At 37.5% G+C, this 18,006-nt stretch overlaps 1 protein-coding gene across 1 annotated transcript in view; it reads right to left on the bottom strand.

Annotated features, from left to right (window-relative positions):
• The window catches only part of LOC124162510 (dynein axonemal heavy chain 1-like), a 94,065-nt gene that overhangs the window by 7,825 nt on the left and 68,234 nt on the right, over positions 1 to 18,006 (bottom strand). Inside the window, exons 20-22 of the mRNA XM_046539076.1 lie at positions 11,343 to 11,547; positions 7,917 to 8,014; positions 7,700 to 7,813 (exon numbers count right to left, since the gene is read on the bottom strand). Coding sequence (XP_046395032.1) covers positions 7,700 to 7,813; positions 7,917 to 8,014; positions 11,343 to 11,547 — 417 coding nt within the window. The remainder of the gene's footprint in view (positions 1 to 7,699; positions 7,814 to 7,916; positions 8,015 to 11,342; positions 11,548 to 18,006) is intronic.

Raw genomic sequence — 18,006 nt, 5'->3', positions numbered from 1 at the left:
CAAAGAACGTTTAAAATACGTTTTTACTCTGAATATTCTCGCAAATTGAATGTATGCGCCAATTGAATTATTATCTTCTTTTAACTTACATCTACTGAAAATATCATTCTATCTTCAGTTTGTACAGTAAATATTTTCATAAAATATCCTAACTGAATGATTGTATGGGTTGACAAGCTCTTAAAGAGATCACATGATTTCAAATCTGACCGTCAACAAATTGAACAGACCTAAAATACCAAGACACATACTGTTAACAAGTTAATTTGAGTCTCTAAACAGAATGCAATAAAAAATTCACTCCGTAACAAAGATAGGAACAAAATTTTAACGAATTTTCTTCTCTGATACTGACGCTGAGCACCTAGATCTCATCGCTTATTCGGATTACCATCCGCATATTAACCGGTATTAGCGTTTTCATTCCAACGACAAAAACTTAGCCTCCACTTCGATGCTAGGATCATCAGGAAGTTGTTCCAATGAAACTTTTGATAGCAGTTTTGCCACAGCAGCAACGACTTAATTTGACTTTCCGTACATTTTAACGCCGCCATACCTATGACAGTCAGGCAAAAAATTCGAGAAATAATACAGTAATTGTTGGGTACTTACAAGGTAATGAACAGCCATGTTCATTTCCATTGTATATGAGCATAAACAAAGAGCTCCAGTTATGTGGAAAGTATGAACTGATAGTGCATTAGGTGAAATAAAATGGAACAAATAAGTTTTTGGAAATAAAAATACAGCGACTGCAGAGATGCCATTTAAATGGAAACCTCAAATTCTTTCTAAATGCAAACCTCAGACTTTTCACTCAATTTTCCAGACTATTTTAGAGTAAGTCTTTTGCGGAACTTTCACATTTACGGGAGATTGAAATGTCATAATGGGTAAAAAAAATACTAACATTAAAACAAATGATGTTAATGCACGACATAAAAATGAATTTGAACCATCTGAATGATTTTAGGATCTTCCGATGTCGAAGATAACCTGTGCATAAGAAAATAAGGAATTATGAGACACCTACGATTAGGAAAAATGGAAAAATCGGCAGTGGCTGAGCACAGCATCCTCGAGAATCATATGATTTACTGGGAAGAAGCGAAGCTGCTCTGTCGATCTCATGGATACTGGGACCGCTTGATAAAAGGATCCATTCAGATTCGAAAAAAACATCAATAATCTGAACAAAGACTGTGGCTATAATTTAGGCCATATATGGGACCACCTCTTAAAAATAGCAGGTAGCGAATCAGGAGACACTGAACCGCCCTCACCCACAGAATTTTGTATATATACCTCGAGGCTTCGAGGATTTGGTATTGGATTCCTGAATCCCTGATGACGATGGGCGAGTGCCCGACGAAACGTTGGAAGGAAAAATGGAGGATGCCCAACCCGAATGCGAAACCCGAGAAAACTTCACTGCAACCGGAAAGTGTTTACTATTGAAAACCAGAGTCTTGGCAGATAACGTGTGAGATTTACTATCACATATCATTCCTTATGGTTTATACTACCAAGGCATAAGGCTTGTAGAATGAAATTTTATCCGGTTCTATCAACTTGGTAATGATTATTCATAATGAGATATTCTTAAACTCTCTCGAGAATTATAATTTCCACTCTTACTTTCCAGTTCCTAAGTAACATCACTCCTCTCTCTGAAGTCCACCGAAACAGGGTCAGTCCAAAGAGCGATTCAGAGGGGAGTAAGACAGGAACCGGGGTTTCAATAAAATCTATATGAAATTATTTGACTTTTTTGAAGTTCCTCCTTTCCATAGTCATATTGAAGCTGGGAGTACCAATGTTTTCCTCATTTCTTGATAACTGTGCAGCCAACTTGAGCGCTGTCTTTATACTTATTCATAAATGTAGTGTTGTTCAGTGATTTGTTCTGAGGCTTTCAGGGAATTACGTTTATCAGCAGTCTCAAGGTTTAGGGTGTCGCCTTGGTAACAGAGGTGAAACATTTACGATATAAGTGTATTTTGAGCCTATCTGAGATTCTCCTCTAAAATTAGAGGAGTTATATCGTTTCACTTCGCAATGTGGAATTATTGATCGAATACCATCGACTAAGCAAATTTCCGTTCATAGGTTACTTGAGAGCTGTGTATTCCCAGAGTAAGAAGCTGCGTAGGGCTTCCTTCCAAGAATAGGAACTATTTACGGAGCCTCCTCGATCATATTCGACGTGTTAACACAAGTAAGATCGGGTTCTCTCCCAGCGAATGGTGCAATAGTCTCGTTTTCTCAACGGATCAAAAGTCCTTGGCCCAGAAACGCGAGAAATTTTACAGTATATGAAAAACTAATGACAATCGGGCACAGTTATGACTAATTATATGGTAAATATGTAGACGTATCGGAATACTTAAGCTAATTTTTAAACCAAACATCCAATTCAATGGATGGATTCAATGGATTCGATTATTCAAAAACTAATAAACAATATTTTTGCGTTCCTATCCTAAGGAAAATTATGTTTGCTTATAATTAACTCTAATTTAAACAAAGTTCAAGAATTTCGGCATTAACTTTCAAATCTCTATTCAAACTACGAGCTCTAATTTTACCAACCAACGCACATGAGCAAAAAACAGACTGAAGTAAAAGAAGAGACGTACTCCACAGAACTGGACTGTCAAAGAACCAAGGATTTTAGGTTTAAAAGCTGCACTTGGGTGGTTCTGAATGCAAATGTCAACCCTCAAATATTTGCAAAAAAGATATTTAACGGCTGATTTATTGATCAAATGTTTTAGCGAATTTTTGATCGATATAATTTAAGTCACTCACGACGCTAGCGAGTATTTCTGAATTTGGATATTTTCACGAATAGTAGGCATCTAAGTCTATCCAGGATATGCCACGATAGTTCAAAACATAAAGATGAACCAAAAAGGTCAAAAGTAACAGAGAATTATTTCAGGAAGGTCGTTATGGAGACAGATATTGTCACAGCGAAATAGTGATACCGAAACGCAACATGTTTGCCTCCCTATCATTCCACACGACTGTAGGCAAACCCTAGATGCGATGAGTCAATATTAAATCAGAATAATTAATTAGAGTGAGTCACCCACGCTCTTGGTTCGATCAAATCCTTTGCGCCATCTGTCGATGCTCAAAATGTATCACAAGGCCTTGTGTTTCAAATCAACCAACGAGAGGCTTAAGAATTTAGGTCGGCATGACGATCATCGTTTAAATACCAACATTCGGCAAATAAAATAGTTGTAAAAAATATGGAGTAGATTAATCGGTAGAAAATATTGCTGAATGGTCGAATGTTACGATTCTTCTTTCTATCACATCATTTACGACAAGATTTAAGGACGATTAATGTCACAGTAGGCCAGCCCTTATTTTTCGTTACTGAGAAAAGTAATGTTTTCCTAGCCTCAAAATGACCCAAATGAGGTTAATATTCACGTGTTAAAATTTGGTTACTTTAAAATAACAGAAACCCGAGCCCCCAAGGGCCCTAAGTACTGAGGGCCCTCAATTGAGTATTTTGGGACTTAAAAAGCGCTATCCATACGAAAAACGTTAAGGTAAAGCCCATATGGAACCGAATTGCGATTTGTTTTGACCCCCAGGGCGCTATCCCGCACCGCGGCGCCGCTGAGGTACGGCCCGCACCACTCGCTAGAGACTTCCCCTCCACCCCTTTCCCGCACAAGCAAAGTCCACGCTCATGATGGTAAGATTTACATTCAAGTGATACCGGTTTGAAAAGGTTGCTCCCCTTGTGTCACGATTAATATTGCTAAAGCCTACAACGTCACTTTTAATTTAACCCTTCAACGCCGTCCTACGCACTGAGTATCGACTCCATTAACCTTTATTTGTTGCCGCCATAAGGCTGCGCACCATTCCAGCATGCTTTGTTTCAAAGTGTTCTTCATATACAAAATATAATAAGTAAGAGATACAATTGTGTATGCGAAGGAATGAAGTAAATCAGCGGGGCTGCCAGTGCTCCACTAGTATTCAAGAAAGAAGAAACGAGGCAGTCAGCTCACGGATGTAGATCAATGTGGAGAGAACGTTAGTCCTTGTGCATAGTGTGCAAAGGAAAGGAAGTGCTAATTTGCTGAGCATTGAAGGAGAAAAGTAGTGAAGTTACTATTTTATCATGGATGCACGTGACGTCCAGTTTAAGAATAGGTCAACGAGGAAATGAAATTAATACTAAATTCAGAAATTGAACTGGTTGGAAAAGAATGTGAAGAAATACTTGGCTTAAAGTTACCTACAATGAGAGAAGTACTGTGTGTTTCTTCTATCACCTAAGAGTTTCGAAATGTATCAGACGTAGTGCGAGAAAAACCGTTAAAAAATGTGTTTCATTTATGGAACAAAACGAGATTTCCTGTTATTACGTAAATTAAGGCGATTGAAAAGTTAGAAAAATTACACAAGTAATTGAGGAACGTGCAACGGCATATAGAGAGAGCGGGGACTGCCGTGGAGATGAAGAGAAGAAACATTTTCATATCAAAACTTGATGATTTGTTCGACACTGCAAGGAGCGGTGGCATTGAGTTGTTGACGCACGAGGAGTTAAGTGTAGTAAATCTCTCGGATAAATGTGCTATGGCTGAAGAGGTCAAAATCATTTGCGATCAAAGAGGAGCATGAAATTCAGTTATTGGTGGAATAGATTTCAATGTGAGCAATAAGGTTGCTAAGAAATTATTTAAGCAGTTGCAGCGGGAAGAAACGTTGCGTGAAGGAAGAGTCAAGGATTTGGAATCGCGTCAAATCTCAAGTAATTCTTCCAATTATTATACACTTTGAAATGCATTTTTTCAGAGTGACAGGTATTGTGGTTGATTGAACACGAAAAGGAAAGTCGAGCAGCCCGCTGCAGGTGAAAATTAATGTAGCGGTAAAATCTGATATTTTCAGTTGCCACAGTTGACTCCAGCTTAGTAGATAAATTATCTGAGGAGGAATGTAAGGAGGCTCTTTAGTACATTGGAAATGTGTACTGCATTATTTGATATGCCCGCGCGAGAATAGGATGGACATCCTGACTACAAGAACGGCTTGCAAATTATTCGGCGCCTTCAAGTGGTCAATGATTGTGCAGAAAGAGGGGGGAAACTAATTCAAGTCAATTACTAGAAAGGAAGAGAGCTTTAAAAATGTATTACTGAGTACATTTTCATCGTAGCACAACTCCTAACGTGCATTAAGAATTGCCAAATACGGTCTGTCAGATGGAGATTAGAAGTACACTGAAAATTTTATTTGTTTTTATTAATATGTACTTAATTCACGGGTGAAGTGAAAATAAATTAACCATTTTTAATTGAAAATTGTGTCATGCCAATAAAATCCTAATATCGTATGAACATTTCTTTAGAGGCTATATCTAGCCATCAGGAGCAAAGACTTTGCCAGAGCGGGAAGGGGGTCGAGGAGAGGACTCTTATCAAGTGGTGCGGGCAGTACCTCAGCGGCGCCGTGGTACGGAGTAGCGCCCTAGGGGGTGGATCGCATTACTAAGGACGATGTCTCGTAAACGCTTAGAAATAGGTCAAAACAAACCGGAATACGGTTCCATATAAACTTCATCTAAACGTTTTTATATGTATAGGGCTTTTTAAGCCCCAAAATATTCAATGGAGGGGCCTCAGTTCTTAGGGCCTTTGGGGCACGGGTTCCTGTTATTTAAAGTAACCAAATTTAACACGTGGATATTAACCTCATTTGGATCATTTTGAGACTAAGAAAACATAAATTTTCTTAATTCTGAAACATGAGGGCCCACCTAATCTACAGTTCTACAAAATTAAACGAATCGGCGAGAAAGTATCTTTTTCAAGGGTGCTTAAACGTAAAAAGTCATTTCCAACGCCTATTTTGGTTTTATTATCAATGGTTCCCCTTGAATATTTAATTGCACTAGGTGAAATGCGAATAACTATTTTAATAAATATACCTATGGGTATCAACCGGGTATTTATTTAAGACGTTAATATTTACAAGCAGCACAACCCTGATTCCAAATCAATTTTTTTTTAAGTTTTGGTAAAATCCCGGCATGGATGGTATCATTTTTCAGGCTTCGTATCACCTGCTTAGTCTTAAATAATACGTGAAAGAAGACTGATATCCATGCAGAATATCCAAGGAGCAAGATCGGGTGCTTGCCGGTTGCTCGGCAGCGGATAATGGGTCGCGAAACGCTGCAGCCGCTGCAGATACCCAGAGTCGGGCGGCCTACATAAGTAACAAAGGGCACCATCGCTTGCTTCTCTAACTGCTCAATTTGACTACGCACGGGTCACACCAACTTCCCATTCACGAATAACCTCACTTTTCCCTGATTTCCAGTCCGAACTTTTTAAATTTCCCCGACTTTCTTCCATTAGTAAAAATAGTCGTATGCATGGTGTTTCAGGAGGAATCTGCAAAATTTTAGGAGGTGGTAGGGGATACAATTTTGAGCATTTTGGTCCTGTAAACATGCAGTCGAAACTCCTTAGTACCTGAGCTATGGCAACGCAAACATTTTTTGGATACGCTTTACAGTTACCAGGAAAACGCTGAATAACGTGACTTGCTGTAATGGAAGGGATCTGGAACTTGTGCCGATTGTGCTTGGGATTATGTTTCGTCCATTTTATTCAATCCACAAAGAGAATGATGGTTTATTTTTCCAATGCGGTGACCCCGAACATTGCTATGAAATCATTCATATTCAGTTCCTCAACTGTGTCAAGCTTCTATTGTTGTTTATAATTGCCTCGGCAGTTAAAATGTTATTCGGTTATTCGGAGTCCATTGTAAAAATATACGACGAAGGAATTTGCGGGACAAGAGACGTCTTCACCGAATCCCAGCAGCAAGCTTCACAGCAGCCACAGCGCTTCCCGTTCTCTGCAGCAATGTTACAAGGGGATAAGCAACAAGTTTCATCTAGCTTACTCCACTGGCACGTTAATGTACCTATACGTCACGGAATATAGAAAGCACAAGTTCATCGCGTCCAACCGTGAGACAGCTTAAAAATTCTCAAAAAACAAGGAATCTAATAATGGCATAGGAAGGCAGAAAAAAATCAAAAAACTCAAGAAAGGTGTGGTGGATCTTCAAGTTGATATTAGCACAAATAATACTCACTAGCATCTCCACGCGCATCGACGGAACAGCGCCATTCGAAGCCGTCAAAACTATTACTACAGAAAATAATTCAACCAGTAAAGAGTGTCGTTTCTTTTTTTTAATTCATTGGGAGACTTCTCGTGATAGCAAGAGGATAAGTAGACTAATATGACTGAGCTTGCCACAAAATTATACACATGGGAAAGGATTAAATGAGGAATATTCAAGAAAATTAAAAGTGAATTAAAGAACTTTAGTCTAAATTTAAGAAAAACGTATGGAATTTTGTAAAATTATAATTTCTAAAAATTGCAAATTAAAAGGAAAGGAAAAATAAACTTATTTTTTTAATTAAATCCTGCCATGAAGAGTAATATCTGATATTAAAAATAAAAAGGAACGAAAAAAGCAATATATCTGAGATTTTTGGGCTGGTTACGTTCAAATAGGTAAATGGCAACAATTTCCCCATTTGCTCAGCTATGGATTACAAAATACATCAATTACGATGGGTGCTTTAAGCAAAAAAAAATATAGGAACATTAAAATTAAAATAACCCACCTATCTTGATGAGCCTGCTGAGCTTTCTGGATAGTAGTTATTTGTTGTGCAACAACAGACAGTACTTCAATGTCAATTCGATTGAACTCGTCAAAACAGGCCCAGGCGCCCGAGCTAAACAGATAGGAAGACAAAAGAAGAGAATAAAAGTTATGTAATATATGTACCATGAATAAAAAAGGTGAATGAACACTGCTTTCAAATACAAAATACCCACCTAGCCAATCCTTTAAAAAATTTCCCCATAGCTAGGACATCAAGCTGGTCAGAGCAGTTGAAAACAACACATTGATTGGCAAAAGCTTTGGCTAAATCCTGAAATAAATAAGTTGAAAAAAATTTTATGACGCAAAGAACCAAATTAATGATTCTCAAAATGTTAAAAAGTTCTAAGTATCCATTTAAGAAGAAGACTGTATGAGTAACGATAAAATCAATCATTTATTCATTCAGGAGCGGCTGTATGGATGCATATAGAAAATAATGAAAAGAATTCTCCTCGAACGATTTTCTCACGCTGACCTCAATGAAAACTTTCTCGCTTCAACTCAATTTGAATCTACTCTAATGCTCCTCCAGTACAAGAATTACCTTCCCGCATTGCAGCATTTAAAAGAGTTTAGCTCATGTTTCATCCACTTTTATGTTAACCACACATGACGAAAAAGTGACATTGTAAATTCTAAAAAATCCTCAAGATTGGTAACATGACTACCTACCAAACATCACAAGGAATGGAGATTAAGCATTCATCGGAAATAAAACCAGATTATATCCGCAAACGATAATTTCGTAGAAGTCCTACAGAATTTTCTTACTATCGTTGATTTTGATTAGTTTGTTAGTCAAAAATATCAAAAAATAAATAAAATGTAATCATACAAGAGAAAGATGGATAACTGGTGATAAAATAAAAGCACTACAACTCAATAAAATGAAATCAGAACCATCATTGTATTACGACAATGATTACATTGATTTTTCTAAAAATACATTTATCGCATCTTTCCGTGTAAAAGGCGTATAGTCCCGTTATTGATTCTGAAAATCATCTGTAATTTTCAATTTCTTTACATCTAATCCAAGTGGCTTAAAATGTTGTTCTAAGAGAATATGTCAACGAACATTAGGCATATTGCACCGACTGACACTTCCGCCCATGAGATGTATTATCGCACCTAGGAACACACGCAGGATGAATTTTGGTGCGTTCGAGGCGAGGAAGAGGGGAGCGGGGAGGGGACGGGAGCGGCCTGCCACTCTGCTATCCGCGACGCTGTGTGGGCGTTGGACTATTTTCTTCGCGGACGCGCGCTTAAATGTGGCATTTTGTGGTTTTAATGGTGGTAGATACGAGTAAATTCACGAACTTTTTGCGTAATAGGGCACTAATTCGGCAAAATATGACCATAAAATATTACATTTTTCGATTTTTTACTCTCCTACCCATAAATGGCATTTGAGCGAGGGTCAGGGGTTCACCCAGAGGTCTCAAATTTTTTAGGCCTCATTTTTGATCAGTCCCGTAACTTTTTTTTCATTGTGCCGGATGGATTTGAAAAAAAATCGATTTTTTTTTATTCTACATATTGCACACCCGTGAAGTTGCGATGGCCATAATAACGGAATTAAAATTCTAATTGTAACAAAATTCGCCGTGTTCTAAGATTTGACCCAGTGGCATTTTCTTGTTTCCCTACTTGAAGCAATGGAATGGCGGGCAAGGGTTACGTTTAAGGAGGAGTGCATCTCGCAAACTAATGCCTATTTTGAGGAGATACCGTAATTCTACTTTTAGAAATGGCTTTTTCGCTTCAAATGCTAGCAAATGCTTACATCAATGAAAAGAGGCTACTTTGAAAAATATAAAACAAATTTTATTTAAACAAAGTTCTCAATACTTGTTGAAAGACCCTCGTATTTCATTCAAAAAGAAGCAGTCTAAACCGGTCCAACTTTGTAATTATACAAAAAGCACATAAATAAAAGTAAATGAGAAAATTATATGATTAATTTTAAGCTAATTTTTTTCGTTGCATTTTATTTGATAATAAGCGTACTTTTTAAGTTATTCGTGAAAAACCGTTTGAAAACGTATTTTTTTCCAAAAAAATCTGAATTTTCAATCGCAAATAACTCAAAAGGTATTGATTTATCAAAAACGCTTCGAGCTACAATTTTTATTTCATCCTATATCGATTTCGAGGAATATATAGAGCAAATGTTTCATCCCAGAGAAGGGGTGGCAACCACCCTCACAACCGGAGCGCCAATTGGCGCCGTCCACAATGTTCGTTGACTCACTCTTGAAATATGTGAAAAAAAAATTCGAATTGATGGGTTAGCCTTATTTAAAAAAATATATTTCAAAGAAATCGGAGGTGAAAATATTCATTGATTGAACTATAAGCCTTCAGCAAGCCAAAGACGGCAGAATTTTTCAGTGGCCTGTGATATGATATAAATTTTCTCTGGAGCCATGAACGGGTTTCCCAACTTCTCCGTGATTTCCCTGGCACATTTCAGATCCTCTCACTTTTTTCTTGTCATCCTAATTTCCCCGATCTGTTACAACCCTGGAATTTTACACGGTTAGAACGAGTCAAATATCGAAAAGAGCGATTTTGGATACTCTGATCGCAGCCGAACTTTTAAGTCATGTGATTTGTCCTGACACAATAATATCCCAAAAATTAATTTTCATTTGCAGGTTTAAGACTATTTCCGATGAAAATTTTATTTGAATGAAATTTATAAGTCATGCTTAAGCGGAGGTAGCTTTCATTCATTCTAAACTTGGAACACTTACACGCATACTTTTTTTGAGTTCCCAAAATAATTCCGATATATTACGAAGTCGCATATTTCCTCAGTTTATTACTGTGCGTCAAGAAGCATTCTAATTTGTTAATCTCAAAGGGGAATGCTACGAAGCAACAAGTGTTTGGACTGTAGCAGTGGGCACGTAAATAAATTTCGACGACAGTGTCCGTGGCAGCTTAGGGAAAATAAACAATCCGCCGCCGACACTTAAAAACGAAGGAAAAGAATAAAAAATTGAAAATCCCTTTTCAGCCATTTTTTTGGCCAAACTCAATCAGATTCCACACTGAAAAAATTTCGAAAGAGCTCATATTAACCCGGTAACTGTACTGCACTTACATTCAGTGGCGGATGCATATGGGGATTGCCTTACATTGCAGAACCACAGTTGAAACTTTTTCATATCATAAGATGACAATGTCTTGTATAAGCGTATTTAGAGCTTAAATAAAACTTTCTTAAACTTTGCATTTGACGTAATTATTTGTCATTTCTACAATAAAAAATGTAGCTCAAGATATCTCTGGCACCCCCTTGAGTTTTTTCTGTATCCGCTACTGCTTATATTCGTGTATTCTATCGTATTTTAATTTTAAAACAACAAATCAAAGCTTCATAAATTGACTTTAAGAATGAAATGCCAACAATATGTCTTTATAGTACCTACTATGGCTCATAAATTAAATAATAATTAAAACAATTTAAAATAAAATTAAAAATCTAGTTAATGCATTACATATAAATATTCACTTAAGTTGGTGCGCTGTACACAAACCAATGAAAATAGCTAAATTTAATCCGAAAGGAAATTACGTTTTACCTTAGTAGTTTCTGTTTTTCCCGTGCCAGCAGGACCAGCAGGTGCTCCTCCAAATTTAAGATGAATAGCGCTGGTAAGAGTGAGATAGCAGCGGTCTGTCAGTGGGGTAATTACTAACCTCCCACTATTACCAAGGTATTCATTTCCATAATTAAATTGAGCATTTAAAGCACGAAGAACTATGCCATCATTCAGCCAGTAGTATCTGCAAAGTTCCAGGAGGTACCACGAGTAAGAATAATGATATTACACAGGAAAATGGATAGTTTAAAATGGCAGGGTTTCCACATGATAATCAAGAATGATTTAAACCTGAGGTAACTACAGCCAACCCCCTAAGGCTACAGAAATGTTCGCATTATATACCATCTTGGCAATATCGCAGTGGCCTAACCATGAAAATAATATTTTTTTCAATACAAGAGTCAGAGGAAAATTTATTCCTGAAGTGATAACTACATAGCAAAAATACTGAATCATAAAGCCCGCAACACACCATCATTTCGGAGAAAGAAAATAAGATTTATGTACGCAGCACACTCATGGAGAAGAATAACATTATTGCGACCGATTGACGTTACCATCCAGTTTCAACCACGTAGGTATGTGAAGAGTAATAATTCATGGCCTGTAATACAGGTTGCAGGCCACGAAACTCGTCTCTACAGCATTATCTTCTAATGCGGGCATTTTTCACTTATCGCTGGCCGCAAGACAGGTTTCACTGCAGAGGCACTATATTCCAAGCATAGCGTATCGAGCCTGCGGAGCCAAGCATACGACGCCTCTTGGTGATTCGGTGAACTAAATTGTACGTACGCGTACCTGCGATACACGATCGTATTTATGGTTGCATAAGCTCTGCTTTATTTTTTTTTCTTCTACAAAATAATCGTAAGTCATACTTGCTGAATGTCAAACCCAAATCTTCAGTTTAACTCTCGCATAAAACTCGTCAAAATCGTACCGCGAATAGCATAGAAAGACGGCGCTGATAGTTTATCTTTGAAGTTAGAGGTCAAATTAGCACGCTCTGGAGCAGCAACACATATATATTATAAGACTGCATTTATTTGTAGTAGGGAAGCCGGAACAACCCGCGGGGAAAAAATTAAGTCTCAGCGTTTTTTTTTAAATCCTTTAATGAGTACCACCAAATTTAATAGGGTGGTTTCCTATTATTTTTTTATTGCCTAAATCGAAAGATTATTACTCCTGGAGTACGTATTTCACGCTTTTAGATTTTTAAATGACGATATCTATTTTTCGCGATTAAATGAAAAGTGAAAAATTTCAAGCGCGCGAAAACGCGACGCGTAAGTAGGAATGACGGGAAAAAGTCCGTGCGACGCATTTCTGGTTCCCCCTCCCGCCTTGTGAGGTGACCTTGGGCGAGGCTCTGAGCGTTGATAGGACGCAGGATGCTTGCGGGTAGCTGAGTAACTTGCTGGCTGGTAGCGCTTGGCTTAAAAAAGGTTTATTAATACCTTATCAAACGAAGAAAACTTTCCGACCTTAGCCAGTTTTAATAGGCGATTATTAAGACATGTTTCCCTGAGCTCCGTGGCTCATGCAAGCATTGGTAACCTTAGAATATGTATAACTCCTATCCTTTCGTGTAGAAACTAGGTCCCTGTGACGTCACGTGGATGGGCATCGCATGGGCGCCAATCTGGCCTTTTTCAAATGAGGATCAAATTTGACCCTTGCCATTCGTCTGAATCGGTATTTCAAAAACCAAATAATTTGTGTATTATGAATACACTAATGGTGGGTAACGAATCGCAATCAATGCCTTTCGTTTTCTTTGATGAAGGAAACTACCCTATTCTTGGAATAATAAGGTAGATACGTCTCGATTATAAAATAAGTTTGGGCCCATTATGAGATGGACTATTGGAGAAAAATTGACTCAAATATTTGAGGCTTTTATATATAGCAATGATGGCAATAGGTTGGGATGTGCGAATACTCGAAAAGTCGAGTCGAGTAGTTGGTACTCCACTTGAGTGCTTCGAGTAGTATTATGAATGTCGAGTCGAGTAGTTTCTGTTACAAAGCTGTCGAGGCCAGTTAGTTCATAAATCTGTTGACAGGTGGCGCTATCATGAAACTCATGTAATAATATCGTTTTTAAAGTTGATAAGTCACTCTAAAGCCTTGGCCAAGGAGTTTCAGCTTTTGTATACGCAGCAGTCAAGCACTATAGTAATCAGCGAGGGTGCCGAATACCTTTTCGTCAGCTGCGGCGGACAACCGTCTTCCGACCCTGCGGCATATTAATATCAAACATTACATGATTTAATATAATCTTTATTAAAATTGTAAAAATACCTTTACTGAGAGCTCTGGATGCATAAATTAATTATATTTACTGCATATTATTAGGGGTAAATTCATTTCAATGGTACTTCTGGAGCTGTTTAAGACACATTCTTTTTCGTTCATCTCCTAATTGTGGCACAGTTACCATCAACATTATGAATGTCGAGTCAAGTATTGTAGTCTATTAGTTTACCAGTTACCTTTTCTTTTTTAGATCAAACTAAACATTCCGGATATAAAATTCACAATATGATTACAAAAATGAAAATTTGTTGGGGAATACATTGCTGTATAGCCTAGTTCAGGAATTTCCAGGCTCCACTCGACTCTATACTTGCGAGTAGTTTTCAACTCGACTCGACAATCGACTCGAGATCAAGAAGTACTACCCGCAAATCCCTAGTAATAGGCATTACATCAATTTTTTAACCAATAATTTTCCATGCATAGTCTTACTTTTAGATTTAGAATAAGCATTGGCTCTACAACAATTACGGGGAGAAAAAGAAGGAATTATCTCATTGGAGGCACATTTTTTTGGCAATGATGCAAAAAGTTAAAAAAAAAAAAAAACAAATTACACAAAAAAAACTTTCTCAAGAAAAATGGTCTCACAGCACTTCTTTTGAGGTAAATACAGACTCATAGAGAAATTTTCATCAAAATCTGAAACCCGAAACGAAAAACGTTCATTTAATTTAATTGGAATGACTCCAAACATACCAAGCTAATTAAGTAGGTACTAAGGACTACACAGATAGATGAGATATATTATGAATCTTATCTTAGTCTAGGTGTTGTCCTGATATAACTCTCAAATTTGAGATGCAAATAAGGGTAAGTTCAGTTTTTTTACGAGATAAATACGAAGCAGATTATCACAGGTGAATTTGAGGTATGTCAAAATTCACTTGTTCTTATTTTTCTTATTATTAGAATTATTCCATCACAATCATCATTACCATTGAAGACCTATAATAATATTACTTTTTTTCTTTCTAACTAAGTGACACTTGTTTCAGTGAATAATCACCATCATCAGTCATAAATTGGGATATGTTTATCCTTTATTATATCCGTAGTTACATAAAGGAAGGGAAGATGAAGTTTGAGATAGAGGCCAGAGTAGGGGAAAAGGAAGGGTTATGGTATTAGTTAAATAGAATGATGACATAGCTATCCAGAATTTTTAATTTCCACTACCCTGTTTATAAAATTTACTCACCAAGAAGCCAATTCTACAAGGCTTTTAAACCTAATCACCACTCTCCAAAAGCTGATACATATTAAAATATAAGGTCCGATAGAGCAAATAGATTGACGTGAAGTATACTTCAAATATAGTATAGTTCAAATGAATATATATATTCATTTGAAGTAAAGCGATTGCAATGTTCTTCAAAGGGCACATGGGAAGAAGTTTTTGTGAGATGAGAATAGAATATTTAGAGGAGAAAAAATAATATGTGCTTAAAACAGAGCAAAGAGGATTAAAGTAATTTGATTTAGCACTTAACATGTAACAGCCACTGGTGTCTTTTCCAAATGAATACCTTACATTTATGCAATTACTGCTGCAAATTAGATTCAAGAGAGAAGTTGAAATTTAAAATCTTTTGAATAACCGAGACAGCATCCTCATTATAGTACATCTTTACTAGAGATGTACGAATAGTATCCGCGGATACTCGAATACCTTGAATACTAGAAAGTATTCGATATTCGAGGTCTCTAATAATTATCCTAAAAGTACGCTCTCGAATACTTCGAATACTTTGAATTTCGCGCCGTACACTGTCGGACACTGTCGTTGGTGGTTGACTCGGAAAATTGTACAGAACTCTAGTCGTTCAGTGCATGGATCGCCGTTACAGGCAAGTTGACGAACTACATCAAATTCGATTAGAGCGGTGAAAAGAGTTCGACGTGGGGAACCGAAAATGATTGGGTGAAAAAATCCGAAAATCCCCGGTTTCCTCCACCAGGAGAACCTCAGTGCCGTGGGATAGTAACTAGGTAGCACAATTCCCAAAATCCGCTACCCCCTCCATCCATCATCCCTCGGCCTCCGACGCTTTCCTCCTCTCCGAAATCAAACAAAAGGTGAAAAGGTCCTAGCTCGCGCAGGGTTCGTATTACGAAGGCCATAAATGAAAAGCTTCAAAAGAAAATATCAAGTTACAGGAGAGTAATAGAATCGTGTTTCACCCTTCCCTCTTTCTCCTACGCTGACCTTTTTTCTGCCTACCTGATTCGAAGTTCCCCATTTCTGGAGGTCAACTGCTGCATGAGAACCTTGGGATAGTTACATTAGCGCATTTCCCAAGATCCGCTATCCCCCTCCATTCAGCACTAGTCCCCCCTCTGAGGCTTTCCTCTTCTCTAAAATAAAAAAAGGTCCCAGCTCGCGCAGGGATCATATTACGAAGACCTTAGCTTCGAAAAAAATATCAAGTTACACCAGAACAATAGAAACTTGTTTCGCCCCCCCCCCCTTTTCTCACCCATTGACCTTTTTCAGCCTAGCTGCTTCAAAGTTCCCAGTTTCTGGAGGTCAATTGCTCCATGAATCACCAATTAGCCCAAAAGGTCTCTAACAATGACTTTCGGCAATTGATATTACACCACTATTGGATTGAAATATTAGTAATGTGCGCGTAATTTAAAAAAGAATAAGACCAAACGCGACGCATTTCTGACTTTATTTAAGCATTTTACGCGAGGAAATAAATGTCAAAATAGGACGGAGACTTATTGTTAGCATTTTTCCAAGTAGGCTTCCGCGGAGATTATGATGAATTCTGCTGGTTTTTCCGGGTATTCTTAAATTTTCGCCAACTGGAACGTTGGCGAAATATCGTCCTACGAATGGATAAACGCGGAAGAATACCCGGAAAAACCAGCAGAATTCATTATTGTTAGCATTCTGGCGAGACTCGATATAAGCAGCAGAGCTTCTCGGAAGTTGATGCGGTATTTTTTTCGAAAACATATATCAAGTTACCATTTATGAGTTGTGCTATAAATCTCTACTGTTACAGTCACAGACGAAGGGATATTTTCTCAGGATATTTGGTTTCTCCCTGATAGCAATTCGAATTCATCTGCTCATCTCGTGAGAACTTCCAAAGATGGACTGAAAATAATTGAAGAAAATCCGGTCGCTAGCACTTGACAGCAGGAGTGGGGGTAAAGCGAGCTACACCTGTTGAAAATAAGAAGTTGGATGAAGCCGAGTATCAAATGGGCGTGCCGCTGAAATGGCGTTTGGTAGATAAGAATGTATACATCAGACAGAAATCCATCGTAGTAGTGTAAATGCCGAAACGGCATAAAATCATTTTTCGCGAGGTCTGTCCCCTTACAATATTTGAAAGAGATGTTAGTTGAATCAATCCATAAAATTAAAATATCCCATTAATCAGCTAAATTCCTGTTCGAATCCTTTAAAGGAAATCAAAATTACTCCCCAAAATCTTGTGTTTCCTGCTGCATAGGCAACCGAGTCAAACATTCCCGCATTCTTCGTCTAATATTCGAGGTATTCGAATATTCGAGCGGTGATTTAATATTCGAATTCGTATTCGAGTTCGAGAAATCTGCCATTCGACCCATCTCTAATCTTTACCCTTCCTTTCCCCCTATTCTGCCCTTTGTTTCAGATCATCTCCTTTTCAGTGAAGTAATTCCAAAAACAATAATAGGATGAACAGATTCCTAGTTCTCGGATACATGATGAGGGTGATTATTCACTGAATCCAGGGTCAATTACTTAAATATAAAGAGTGAATTTGTAAAATTTAGTAGTCTACAATCCTGGATGTATCTCATTTTTGCATGCCTTTCCAGGTTTTCTGGACAAAATTGTGAAAATAATTGCATAATTTGCATAATTTTTCCACAAAACAATTGTCACGCATTTAGTTTAAGATAAATATACACTCATTCAAAATTTTTGCCAATAACTGAAAACCTATGAGTAAATGTGTGTTGAATTGAGGTATATATTGACCCAGTGGTGCAACTATCGTGATTTTTTAAAAATTGATATACCTGGTGATTGTTAAATTACTTGGTGAGTCCTATGCTAAATTAAATTTATGAATATTTGTCATAAAAATCAAGGTCAAATCTTCAATTTCTATTTATCAAAAGTATTAATTCAACATACTCCCCTCCTCATTCTTGTGCAGTAAAACTTGACATGAGTACCTACTTGAATCCCAATACACTTGCAAGCGACCCGATTATCCCAGTAATCTTGAATAGGAAATAAATTGGTACCAAAAAAGCCATCACACTAATCTTAAGACCAAGTTGAGAGTAAACAAAAACACAG

Source organism: Ischnura elegans, chromosome 7, assembly GCF_921293095.1.
Source record: "Ischnura elegans chromosome 7, ioIscEleg1.1, whole genome shotgun sequence".
NCBI lineage: Eukaryota > Metazoa > Arthropoda > Insecta > Odonata > Coenagrionidae > Ischnura > Ischnura elegans.
Note: the sequence above shows the minus strand (reverse complement) of the source record. Positions and strands in the feature narration are given on the sequence as shown.